The 13438-nt window shown below is 41.6% G+C and overlaps 1 protein-coding gene across 1 annotated transcript in view; it reads left to right on the plus strand.

Annotated features, from left to right (window-relative positions):
* The window catches only part of LOC108803549 (structural maintenance of chromosomes protein 6-like), a 100381-nt gene that overhangs the window by 55289 nt on the left and 31654 nt on the right, over positions 1–13438 (plus strand). The window contains exons 18-21 of the mRNA XM_018575385.1: positions 1688–1768; positions 2983–3147; positions 5015–5152; positions 8016–8161. Of these exons, the coding sequence (XP_018430887.1) occupies positions 1688–1768; positions 2983–3147; positions 5015–5152; positions 8016–8161 (530 nt within the window). The remainder of the gene's footprint in view (positions 1–1687; positions 1769–2982; positions 3148–5014; positions 5153–8015; positions 8162–13438) is intronic.

The raw sequence follows: 13438 nt of genomic DNA on the forward strand, positions 1-13438 counted from the left end.
TGCGAATTTTTTTTTTTTTTTTTTTTTAGACTTTGTTAGGTGTGTGATATCCAGATTTTAGCTGGATGAAGAGATAAGAGTAGGTTCCTCCATAGGAGAGGATATGTTGAATGTAATGTATTGATGGTTTATATGTTAATGTAAAAGGATAATGTCAAGAATGGATGTGTAAGGGGAATCGAGTAAAGATTTTCTTTACTCGATTCCCCAAGATTTAAAAATAAATGTTTTAATCTTGAAAATCAATAAAAAGCAATTAATTTAAAAAAAAAATCCGGGGGTTGAACGGGAGTCTGGGTGAGACACCGCCGCTGCTGGCGATCCCAGGCTCTGCTGTTCCCGTTGTGAGCCCGGAACTAGCACAGCAGCTCTGCGGCCGGAGATCAAATGGATCTCAGTACACGAGCTCCGTTTTGATCTCCTCTCCTCTTCTGAATGCAGGCAGTGATGTGTATTACATCACTGCCTGCATTCAGTGTCACTCTCCGGTACAGAAACCGGAGACAAGCTGGTGAAGCAGGTCTCTGCTTCATCAGCTTTCCTGGGGGTCCGTGGGTGACATTAGGGGTCTTAGAAAAAAAAAAAGGTTTAAAAAAATTTGTTACTAAAAAAATAAAAAATCACATATCAAAGCAATAAAAAAAAATTAAAGTCCCCGCCCCCATATGCACACGCAAACATGCGTCAAGCCCGCCTACGTGTGAAAACGCTGATTACATCCATTGCGCCGCACATGTTACATATCGCCGCGAATGTCGGAATGAGAGCAATAATTCTAGGGTCATCAATCACTGATGACACTAAACTGATGACCGGTAAAAGCTTTTAAAGCGTCGACTATGGTCAATTTTGAGTATGGTAGTTTTTTGCGATTTAACGGGTGCGCGCAATTTTAAAGCTTGACATGTTTGGTGTCTATTTACCCGACGTGACCCCGTCTTTTATATTTTACCAAAAAATTGGGTAATAATAAATGTTTTATAACATAACGTAGGGAGAACAGTTTTTTTTTTTCAAAAATTTCTGTACTTTTTTTTTATTATACAGTAAAAAAAAAAAACCCCAGTGGTGATTAAATACCACTCCTCTGTCCTTGCTGGCACTTCCTGTCCCATGGAGTCTGCATGCGGGTGCACGCGTCCATAGACTTACCTTGTGTCTCTCCTCGTGTCCTGGCCCAAAATGTGAACTGCACATGCGCCCGCCCCAAGGTGCTTTGCGGCCGCCCGAGAATTTTCACATTTTCGGACGGGAGCGCGCGGGGAAGACACAGGTAAGTATTAACCTCTTTTAAAGCATTTTTTTGTACACTTTTTGCATATATCTACTGCTTGCTAGCAGTAGATACATGCAAAAAAACGGAGGGTTTAATAACCCTTTAGGAATCAAGACTATTGATATGGAGCACTGTGAACGCTGACATCTTCCCTTCGATTATTATATCTTCTGTGTTGGCTTTGGTGGTTTTGTACTTTCTATTTTAGACTATTCTTGTTACGATGATAGTCTTTTCAATGCTTGTCAGATGTTTTTTGAATCATCTGAGCTGATTACCAGGGAAAGTAATTTTTGCACTGTTTGATCAAAAACAAGGAGGGTAGTAAATGTGAATTGGTGTAATATGGAAGTAAAGAATATAAATCTATTCATGATTTGCGATTATCTTACTTTCCTTGTATTGTTACAGGCCCAGCTCAGAGAAGCTAATGCTCGTATAGCCAATCTGGAAAGTGTAGAGGAGCAGACTTCTATTGACATTTTAGCATTGGTGAGATGATTATTTTATATGCATATAACTCTCAATCAGGAATAATAAATCATATCTTGTCAGTGTTGCCTTTTCATATTTACATGTCTATAGTCTGCAAACCATGCAACTGCAGAAAAAAAAAAACGGGCCCTCCTTACCATCTTGTCTTGAATTGTATTGTGATTGTAATGTCTTCCTTATATTGTAAACTGTTAGTGCTATATAAATCCTGTATAATAATAATTTGTACATGTATGGAGAAATAGAGGTGTTAAAAAAAAAAACAGACCCTGGTCATGTGATCTGTCTTTTTAGAGTCGCATGCATCTCATGCAATCACGGCGTTCTCACTGCTTTGTGCAGTGAGCATCACTGATTTCACACCACAGCCTGCATTTTATGAAAGGCGTGTAGAATGCAGATCAAAATGAAGTATGAGGGAGAGCAGATATCTCTCGTCTTGACTATTGCAACTCCCTCCTCATTGGCCTACCTCTACACAGGCTATCCCCCCTTCAGTCTATCATGAATGCAGCTGCTAGGCTCATCCACCTAACCAACCGCTCAGTGTCTGCAACCCCCCTCTGTCAATCCCTACACTGGCTTCCTATAGCCCAAAGGATAAAATTCAAAATATTAACAACCGCGTACAAAGCCATCCACAACTCTGGCCCCGGCTATATCTCCAACCTGGTCTCAAAGTATTAGTTAGTATAGACTAACCGTCCCCTCCGCTCTTCACAAGACCTCCTGCTTTCCAGCTCCGTCATCAACTCCTCCCATGCTCGCCTCCAGGACTTCACTAGAGTGTCTCACATTCTATGGAACTCTCTACCCCAACCTGTCCGTCTATCTCCCACACTGACTGCCTTTAGGCGATCCCTTAAGACTCATCTCTTCAGGGAAGCCTATCCCACCTCAACCTAACCACTGAACAATCACTTTCTCAAACAATCATCCCCGCACAGCTACCTCATGTATCACTTGCCCCTCCCTTTTAGATTGTAAGCCCTCACGGGCAGGGCCCTCCTTACCATCTTATCTTAAATTGTATTGTGATTGTAATGTCTTCCTTATATTGTAAAGCGCTGTGCAAACTATTGGCGCTATATAAATCCTGTATAATAATATGGATATGCACTATTGTAAAACAGCCCTATGTTTTAAATGTTAATAATTCACAGCTAGATTTGAATATATTTATCAGACGATTTATGTTTTCTGTGTATCAGGAGAGTGAATTAAAGGCGAACAAGCGAAAGATTGAGCATGTTCGATTTGAGAAGGAACGGCAGCGCATGGAACAATTCAAATCTCTGTTTCTGAACTCCGAGTGGCTGTATGAGGAGATAAAATTAAAAATCAGTTCTGTGTCTGAGTTGGCGGATCCATTAAAGGTATATACTATGGAATATTTTTTTAAATTTTTTTTTATGTAAAAATAAAGTGAACCTACGGTAAATATTCTTGCCTTCCTAGAAGCTATAGGGCACATGTGAGGTGGAAAAGTTGGTTAATCTAAGAATCCATTTTGTATTCAAGACTCCATTTTGTTTCACAACTTTGTCGCTGATGAGATTTTTGTTTAAAAATCAGTTTTGTTTGTCAGCCTAAAAGTTTTGCGTAACTTCCTCTCTTTCTTTGTCACAAGTTAAGTCTTGTGAGATTGTCAAGTAACTACTACCTTAAAATGAATGTGATGAGAGAGTAAAACATTTTCTAAGACATAGGCACTAAATGACATAATAAGTGGTAACGGCTCTGTGGTTAAAAATAATGAACTCTTTCAATTGCTGTGACAAATAGTTGAATATTATTGGATGATTTGTATCTCTGTGCCTGCCCGGCGTGGGATGTCACTGGGATGTATCTCATCAAATGATGCTAATTCTTCACTTAAAATCTGACATAACCTATTGTAATGTGCAGAATTTTTATTTTGAAATTCTGACCAATACGTATTGAATAAACGCATCGCATGTCAAGCACACAAATCTCTGTTCATGGTATTTCTGCCAGGACACATGTTGACAATAAGCTATACCTGTAAAAAAAAGACTGCGAATACTTACCTTTTCCCTCTGTCTGCGCTGCCAAATATCTCTCCAGTCTTTGGAAATCCTCTGCCCAAGTCAGAGAAAATGGCACTTCTGGGATGGTTGCTGTCTTGGTCCTCCACACATCTCAATGGCTCCTCCTGCCAACCTTCACATCATTATGGGAGATTGTAATGTGGAGGTCGGCGGGAGGAGCCAATGAGAGCTGCGGTAGATCAGTCAATGCAAATGGCAAACGCATGGATCAGTTCATAACCAGCTTTTAAGCAAGGTACATATGGAAGAGCTTTACACAATACGAAAGCAAAAATTTCTCAGCAAACTTACCAGCTAGACTGCAAAAAACGCCAACAAATTAGACTGTCTAACAGAGGTTGTAGTTTCCCAACTTTTGCATATGTAGAAGCCACACTGCCGTGCCAAGGTCTCTCTGTGTAGTGTGATCTTGAGACCCAACGGCAGCTGAAACCCCCAGGGTGTCCCCATACCAAATCCAACAAGCAATACAAACAGCAAATGGACTCATCAATTCATAAGCAGTTTTAAAGGTGCACTTGGAAGGGCTTCATAACATTACAAAAGCAAAAATTTCCCTGTGCCCCTGCAGTAATATCTTGAAGTAATAGTTTTCTGTATTATCCAGTCACATGAAAGCAAGAGTGCACACAATCAGTTAAAAATGAGGTTCATTTTCCTACCCCGAAAAACAGAGTGAGATGCCATAAGCCCCAAGTCATGATGTCTAACATGTATGGACATTGTTGGATTGTTTCCTGGACAGCATTAGCAGGTTGTTTTATTTGTAGCAGTTTTTACAGGAAAACTGTAATGAGTGAAACATGGAGGCTGCCATATCTTACCTCAGATGCTAGTGGCCTGGCTGTCATGTACTTTGATTCACTAATCTGGAAGATGCAAGCAGAGTTCTGAATTTATTCCAACGTTCTTGTTCTGCGCACTTCCCTCGGTCAGAGAAAAAGACAGGCAACTAATAGGTTCTGGCTGGTAGATTTATTTCAGATGTGGAATTTGGAAGTAGCACTCATTTTGATTCAAGAACTGGTAGACACATTTATGAAGCCATTGGTCATGTTCTTCCATTGCCAACTGCGAAAATGAGATGCATCTGTAATGTTTTAAGGGTGTTAGTTACTTGGCTCTTTAGATTTGTCCAGTGCTGATTTTTTTTTTAATATTGGTTTTGCAGGAAGAACTCCATGAAGTGGATTTGGAGGTAAGAAAGTGTAAGCGGCATAAGAAGCACTACGAGGAAAAGCTGCGCCTTCATTTAGAAGCAATAGAGAAAAGCAAGCATGAGCTGAGGTCCAAAGAAAGTGACTTGGAGGTAAGAGATGCCATTAACTTTACATTTATTTTTCTCTGTTGTCCATTGTTCCCAAATGCTTTAAGTCCCTGTATCCTTTTCTGGAGGATTTTGTTTAAAAAAAACAAAAAACTGGTTTAGCTCTTCAACCATTATTGGCTACAGTCCTTATTTCCCAGACTTTGGCTACTTGAACAAAATATTTAAGTACAAAACAGGCGACTTCTGCAGTTGATCCACATTTTATTGATTGTGTGGATCAGATGACTGTTTCTCATTTCAGCGGGCGCGCGCAATTTTAAAGGTTGACATGTTTAGTGTCTATTTACCCGACGTGACCCCGTCTTTTATATTATACCAAAAAATTGGGGTGAAAATAAATGTTTCATAACATACTTTTTTTGTTATAAAAAATAAAAACCCCAGTGGTGATTAAATACCACTAAAAGAAAGCTCTATCTGTCCCCAAAAAATGGTATGAAATTCATTTCAGTACAGCGTTGCATGACTGAATAAACATCAGTCAAAGTACCGCAGCGCTGAATACTGAAAAATGGCCTGGCCAGGAAGGGGGTGAAACACCATGGCCTTTAAGTGGTTAAAGCTACCATGGATTTAACCTTTTGGACCGTCTACATGTCCTTAGCAATTAAAAAGTATTAAAAACTGGCCCCGCCTTTTCCATATCTGGTGGTGGGACACCTGATAGAATTTGCGAAGAAGTGGGAAACTCAAATTTCAGAAGATATTTTCATCTTCCTTCTCCTCCTCCTTAGTTCTCTGCATTCCAGCTTTCCTATTCTTGGCGGCGTCGGACAAACCTTTTTTGGCGCATTTGTTGGATCCGTGTGTTATTCCTGTTTTCTTTTGCAGAACATTTTTAAGGTTTATTCTCAAACCTGTTTATAGTACCCAAACCCAATGAAAGACTTTGTCTGATTCTGGATTGAAAGCTCTCAATGCATTTGTACATATTCACAAATTCTGGATGGAATCCATTCGGTCAGTTGTCACCTATTAGAATTTTTTGGGTTGCATAGACATAAACAATGTGGGGGGAATTTAGCAAAGCACTTGCGATTGTTTGATCCAGGGAATATCCGATTGCCTTACGGGATCAGGAAGGAATTTTTTCCCCCTGTTGGAGCAAATTGAACCGTGCTTTATAGGGTAGCAACAGGGTGGCAACAGCAAGGTTGGATCAACAGGGGGTAGCTGTGGGCATAGCGTTCTGTTTAGGCTTTTCTTCTTTTTTTTTCTATAGGTTGAACTCGATGGACTTGTGTCTTTTTTCAACCTGACTAACTATGTTTGAACTTGCATGGAATATATTTGATGCACTTTGCGCCAGATTTATGTTGCTAGTTTAATGTTCATAAATGAGAATAAATATGGCAGATGATACCTGGCTTCTTCCAGACCTGTTATCTCAGAGCTCAATCTTTCACCTTGCTTCTTGGTCGCTGGCTTTAACGGCCTGGCTGTGGAAACCCAAGTGTTCAACGACATAGGAATTTCAGATTCTGTTATTTTGACTATGCTTAAAGTGGACCTTTTACCCCCTTTTACTAAAAATCACATCTGCATGCTGATTTAAAATCATCTTACATTCATTATTTAAACAAACTTGTTTTTCATTTATAAATAGAGTTCATATACTTCCTGGTCCAGTTTGACACAAATGATGTAAGTGCCAAAGCGTTGCATCCTGGGAAGGTTACATCAGCAGAGCATTTTTGGGAAATCTCATCTGTAATCTTACAAGATCTCAGGGAAAGGCATTTATGTTGGGGGACCAAGAAACCAGACAGAAACTTAAGTTCAGGTTTAAAAATAAAAGGAGTTGATTGAAAATAGCAATAAACATAAATGGCAAAAACAATAGAGAAAGTCAAGGACGTCGTCAGTGCCAAGCCAGGAGTCTGATGCGAAAATGGATAGTCAGTCAAGCCAGGTCAGGGAGCACGGAGAGCAGGATGAACAGAATCAAAGCCTGAGTCAGAAACCAGGAGATCAGTCAGCCAGAGCCAGGGTCATACACAGAAATCGGGAATAATGGCAGCACATTGGTTCATCAGAATAAACGCAAGGTTCGGAGGTGAAGATTAAATGGTAATCTGGTGCCTGCACCATCACTGTGGGACAGGAATTACCCAGGAGTCTAAGCAGTGTAGTGTCACAAATGCTCAGCCATGCTGCAAGCAATTGGACAAGGCAGGGTAAGAAACCCTGACAATTTTCCTCCCCTAAGATGATGTGCATGGTCATGTCTAGTCACCTTTGCCAGAGTTCCAGGAAGTAAAGTGAGATATAGTAACCTGCCCTTAGTTAACATGGCCACTGTCAGAAGACTGGGGAAGAAAAGAGAAATAAGGTATGCAAAGAATACAAAGCCGACAATTATCTAGAAGTATGTGCTTGTAGGTTGTCATTACTGAACATTTCTAAATGTGTATTTGTTATTATTTTAAAGATATGGGTAAAGGTCCGCTTTAAGACTCGTAGATCTTGTCATATTTGTTAACATACCAGAAAAGTTTATTTTTGTTGTGGTGTTTCCTTGGGGTTTTCCACACGTGCTCTTCTATATTGTGAATGTTGTCTTTCCTCAACTTGGGGTACATCAATGTATTTCTCAGTCCTATAAATGGTCAGACATCTGTCTTGTTGGTCCTTTATCAATGTTCTCTTGCTTCTAATTCCTTAATTCTTTTATTTATTTCTGATTGGATATATGAAAGATAATTCTATGAAAGCCGAGGTTGAATAAAGACATAGTTCCATCCGGTTCAACCTATATGTGTTTGTGTGTAAACATGTGGCAACTCCCAAATCCTGTATTTTTCCTAGATAAATTCAATTATCCTGTTTAAATACTTTTCAGGGTAAAATCTCTCATGCAAAGCAGATTTATCCGGAGAGAATTGAAGTCACTCAAAGCGCTAAAGATTTGGATGCAGAAATTAACAAGCTGAAGGCGAAGATCAACTCGGAGCGCGATATTCACGGAAATAGAGAAGAGATTATAAAGTAAGATAAAGGTCTACATGAGTCTCATTCAGGTTTTTGTTTCAATTTGATTGAACATGTATTCTGCTTTAGCTATGTAATTTTCCGTTTCCAATTTCCTATTGGTTAAAAGTAGGGATGCACCGATACCGATACGAGTATCGGTGCCGATACCGAGTATTTGGGTGAGTACTCATGCTCGCCCAAATGCTCCGATACCTAGCACGATTACTTCCTGTATCAGGAAGCCGGGCAGCGCATCATTACACGCTGCCCGGTTTCCTGATTGGCCAGGAAACGGTTCCATGCTCTCTCGTCACTTGCTGGAAAAGATGATCTGATTAAGTGCCCCGGCCAAAATGTCTGTTGTGGTGGTTGACATCTCCTGCGTCGACAATGGAAAAAGCATTTTCTTCTAATTGGAAGATTGTCACAATGGACTCCAGTCTTATAGGATAGGGCTGACTCTTGGTTCATCTGACTCTGCAGAGTTGTTGGTCTCTTGAGGAATCCAAACTTTAGATTTATGTCCTGGACTTGAGGGTGATTCATCTGTCGCTTCACGGGATTCATCTTCTGTCTGGATGTCTGATTCGGATTCCGTCAGACAACGCTACGGAGATGGCATAAATCAATCTCCAGGGAGGCATAAGTGTGTGCTGGAGTACATTCAAGTTTGGATTGGGCTGGACTTTAGGTTCCAACAATTTCAGCAATGCATATTCCAGGAGTAGAACACTGGCAGGTGTTTTTTCGCAGTAAACAACATCTGGATCCGGGCAAGAGGTCTCTACTGTACATTGAGACGTGTTTCAACAACTTTGTCACCGCTGGGGAACGCCGGATGTGGATCTTCTGGCTTTCATCACAACACAAAGTTGGACATATTTGTGTTCAGAGCAAGGGATCCAATGGCGGATGCAGTAGATGCTTTAGTAGCTCCGTTGGATCAGTACACACAAATATGTTTTTCTTTCCCTCTACTAACATTGTTATCTCGACTGCTTCACAGGATTGTACACAAAGGAATGCCAGTAATTCTCGCTCCAGTGTGGTGTTGCATGGTGTGGTATGCCGATTTGGTTCATCTGTTGGCAGATGATCCCTGACTTCTTCCAGATTAGTCAGATCGGTCATCTCCAAACCCAATCTTCCACGCTGCTTCTTGGTCTCTGGTTTTAACCATCTGGCTGTTGAAACCCAAGAGTTGAAAGGCAAAAGGATTTTGGATTCTGTTATTCCGACTATGCTTCAAGCTTCATAGATCTTCTATGTGTAGGATTTTTTAAATCATAAGTGGAAGGTTTGTTTTCTTTGGTGTGAGTCTTTGACATTTTTCCACATGTGCTCTGCTGTATTGCAAATGTTTTCTTTCCTTGAGGTGGGTCATGGTTTAGCTCTAAGTACCATAAAGGGATGGATATCTGCCTTGTTGGTCCTTTTTTTCAATGTACTCTTGCTTCTAATCCCTTTGTATTTATACTTTTATCCAGAGATCCAGAGAATTACTTGTGTAGCTCCTTCTGTTAGGTCTCTGTGGGTCTTGAACTTTATTTTATCTGTTTTTACAAAACCTCTTTTTGAACCTATACAAGACATTTCTTTGTCTTGTTATCCAAAGAGGTTGCTTTTCTTGGGGCTGTTAGGATGTCTAATGCTCCTATGCCTCTCTGGTTTTTCCTCTTACTCATATTTTTGGTTTAGGTTTCTATATAAAGATTTGGAGAATCTGGGTAAACAATTTTTGGTCCCTAAACATTTAAATAACGGTTGTCTTTTTCCCCTGAGGTTGATCCTCCAATTTTTCATCTGAAGAAGGCGTTCACTGTTCCTATTGATGATGTTTTGTTTAAGGATCTTACTGACAAAAATTGTAGAATCTTTCTCGCACCATTTGTTTCCTTAACTGGTTTTGCTCTTCAACCATTAATGGCTACGGTTCTTTTTTCTCAGACTTTGGCCACTTGAACAAAATCTCTTGCAGATCAGATCTTATTTTATATGCAATGCAGTTCTTAATGATAGTCTGTTGTCCCTTGTGTCTATCTCTTCCGTTTGGGATTCTGCGGATCAGCACTTCAGCCATACAGCTCTGTGAATCTAATGCATGAAAGGTCTCTTGCGCTTACCCTTAGCGGGGAATCGGCTTCTCAGAGATTCGCTGGTTAAGATTGTTAAAAAGGCTATGGGGGTATGAGTGAAGACTTGCCTCAGATGCGGAAAAATAGGGATCAGCGTCTTAAATCTGCTCCCTTCTTTTCCATCTTCTAAACATTCTTTTTGTTCTTCCAAACAGGGTTTCTGTTCCCAATCTCAAAAGCTGTCTGAATCTTCCAAACCTTTTGGACCCTCTAGATGCCTGGCGTTCCAAAACCTCCTAGCCTCCAGAAAAGTCTGCTTCAGCATTTTGGTCGACACCCACCTTTTCCATTAGGTATGCACCGATACTACTATCGGTGCCGATGCCAAGTATTTGGGCGAGTACTCGTACTTGCCCAAATGCTCCGATGCCTAGCCCAATACTTCCGGTTTCAGGAAGCGCTGTAATGACGCGCTGCCCGGCTTCCTGATTGGCTCCATGCTCTCTCGGCACTTGTGTAATGACTTGTGAGGTAGCAGTGAAGGAACAGGGAGTAGCCACCCCTGATTCTCTGCTGGTAGTGCTGCTGATGGTTCTGAAACCTGTTCTTCCAGCTTCTAGATGAGCTCTCAGGAATCTCTCCCTAGCTTCTAATGGGATTAAGGACCCTGCGGTGTAGCCGTCTCGGCCTGTCTTGAGTACCTTCCTTCTGGATGTCGTAGACTGGAACTCCTGGAATGGGTTGCTGCAACACAACTTCAGTCACTTCCTCCCATGGAGTTTGTAGGTTGCCTGCTGATGTGCACCTTTGCGCTGGTTCTTGTTCCACCCAAGTTCGATCTTCTAGTAATTGTTGGACTTCAGACTGTTCTGGTTACACAATTCCACTCAAGGTACCTAACTACGGTCCTACAAACCTTTCTGCTTCCTTCTTTTATATCCACCATACATGTTTGGACAACATTTTGACCCTCTAGAGCAGTGGTTCTCAACCTCTGTACCCTCAGGACCCACATTTGTCCTTGGTCATTAAGTCGTGACCCAAGTATGCACGGCATTGCGGTACCACGCATTCCTGTGCAGGCGATTGAACTGTGGGCAGGAGATACGTTTGGGGTAGCATTCAAATGAATGGCAATGCAATGCACCTCCCGCACCAGAACGCATAGTAGGTGCGATTGCGTGGTGCAGTGTGTTAACTACACAGGACTGTTCAATTAACGCACTGTACTAGTGTGAATGAGCCCTCAAAAACACCGACTGACACACACAATCTCACATACTCAGACATTCTCACACACATGTACACACTCCAAAAATTATTTTTTCTTTTTTTTAAGATCCACCCAGTCTCCTTACCTTACGAGAACTGTAGTGGATCCTCAGTCTTGGGACCAGTGTGGGCTGCTGTGCTGTGATGGAGCTCCATCCATATGTGCATTGCTTGTACAGCTCCCTTGCATGCCCTGTAGAGGTGCCAGGAGCCAGAATGTGACATCACTCTGGTCAAGGCACCTCTACAGCACTTGTGAGGGAGCTGTAAGCAATGCATCTCCCATTGCAGCTCCAATGAAGCTCCTATAGCCATAGTCCCATCCCTCAAGCTGACACTCTGCACCGGGCAGCATATTTTGAATGGCTGCTTGGTGCGAGAGCTGACAGTGCTGCGCTAGGGGGAGGCTAAGAAGCCTCTCACCTTGAAGAGTGGAAGGCTTACGGCGACCCACTGAACATGGGGTCGCGACCCACTTTAGGGTCATGACCCACCAGTTGAGAACCAAGGCTCATGAGGTTTCTATTAGTCTCCCTTTTGTCAGCCAGAAGAGGCTCTTTACAGAACCCTACTGTCTTACTGTCTTACTGTCCTGGACTAAATTACCTTGAGGCCAGCATTTTTTATTTACTTGAGTAGCTTCCCACTTCCACTGAACCCAGGATGTTTCCATCCCTTCCTTTGTCCTTATCAATCCAGGGATCAGAAGCAAGCTTTTCACCATCTGAATGTTAGTAGGTATCTCTTACATTACCTGGATATATCTTGACCTTGGAATTAATCCAAGAATATTTTTTTGTCCTGTTTTCATGTCCTAGGTGAGGCTATAAACATCCTAAAATATTATAGCCAGGTGGATGAGACAAGCTCTAGCTTTATCCTATCAGGCTTTTATGTGCTGCAGAGGGCATTAGGGTACTTTCCTCTAGTACTTTGGTCTCCTCTGGAGTTGAGAAAGCTGGGACCTTGCCAGACCAGATCTGTAAGTTGGTTTCCTGGACCAGTTTCCAATCATTGGTGAAACACTACAGAGTCGACCTCCTCGTCTGCCAGGCCCAAGCTTTCAGCAGAAAGGCACTCTTTGCAAAAAGTTTTGCTAGCCTAATCTTCTCCTGTGCCATCCTAGAAGATGGGAAAACAGAGTTAAATACCTGGTAATGTCTTTTCCAGGAATCTTCCAGGACAGCAGGAATTCCCACCCTTTTTTACATACTGTATATGTAGGGTTGTTAATAATGTTTGGGTCATCCTTCTGTCTTCGGTGCTATTCTAAGACTGAGGTGGTTAGGAGGGATGGCCCCTTTTATTTTAATTGTGGATGATGTGTTTCCTGTTTGTAGGTGGGTGCATCCCTTCTCTCTCCTGTGCTGTCCTGAAAGATTCGTGAAAAAGACGTTACTAGGTACCCAACTCCTGTCTGTTTTTGTTGAGCTGGTTCTTCTAGTTGTTATGGTGCCCTCCCCTCTGTTTGGACTGCTTTTGATCGTCCCTACATCTCAGAATTCTTTAAAACTGTGTCCCTCAATGGATGAAAGAGAAAATACGATTTTGTTCTTACCATAAGTGTTTTTCTCGGAGTCCATTGAGGGACACAAATCCCCTCCTTTCTTTTTTTTACTGCTTGCTACAGCTGGCAAGTGTGGGTTGGGAGGAGTTATGTCCTTAAAGTGTCAGGCTTTTAACTCTTTTGCCTAGTGTCCAGTTCTCCTGGAGGCAGCATCATAACCATACATCTCAGAACTTTTCAGAGCTGTGTCCCTCAATGGACTTCTCGAAAGGGATTTTATGGTCGGAACAAAATCCTATGTTCCTCCTCCATTATGCACACAGCTTCTAAAGATTGTGGCAGCACACTGTGTGGTTGCTCACCCATGGATTAGCTATATCTAATAAAGCTCCTGATTTATGCATTCAATAAGCCTTCTTTTACAAATACCTGAACCCA

The sequence above is a fragment of the Nanorana parkeri genome, unplaced genomic scaffold (genome assembly GCF_000935625.1).
Source record: "Nanorana parkeri isolate BGI_ZX_2015 unplaced genomic scaffold, ASM93562v1 scaffold53, whole genome shotgun sequence".
Taxonomy (NCBI): Eukaryota; Metazoa; Chordata; class Amphibia; order Anura; family Dicroglossidae; genus Nanorana; species Nanorana parkeri.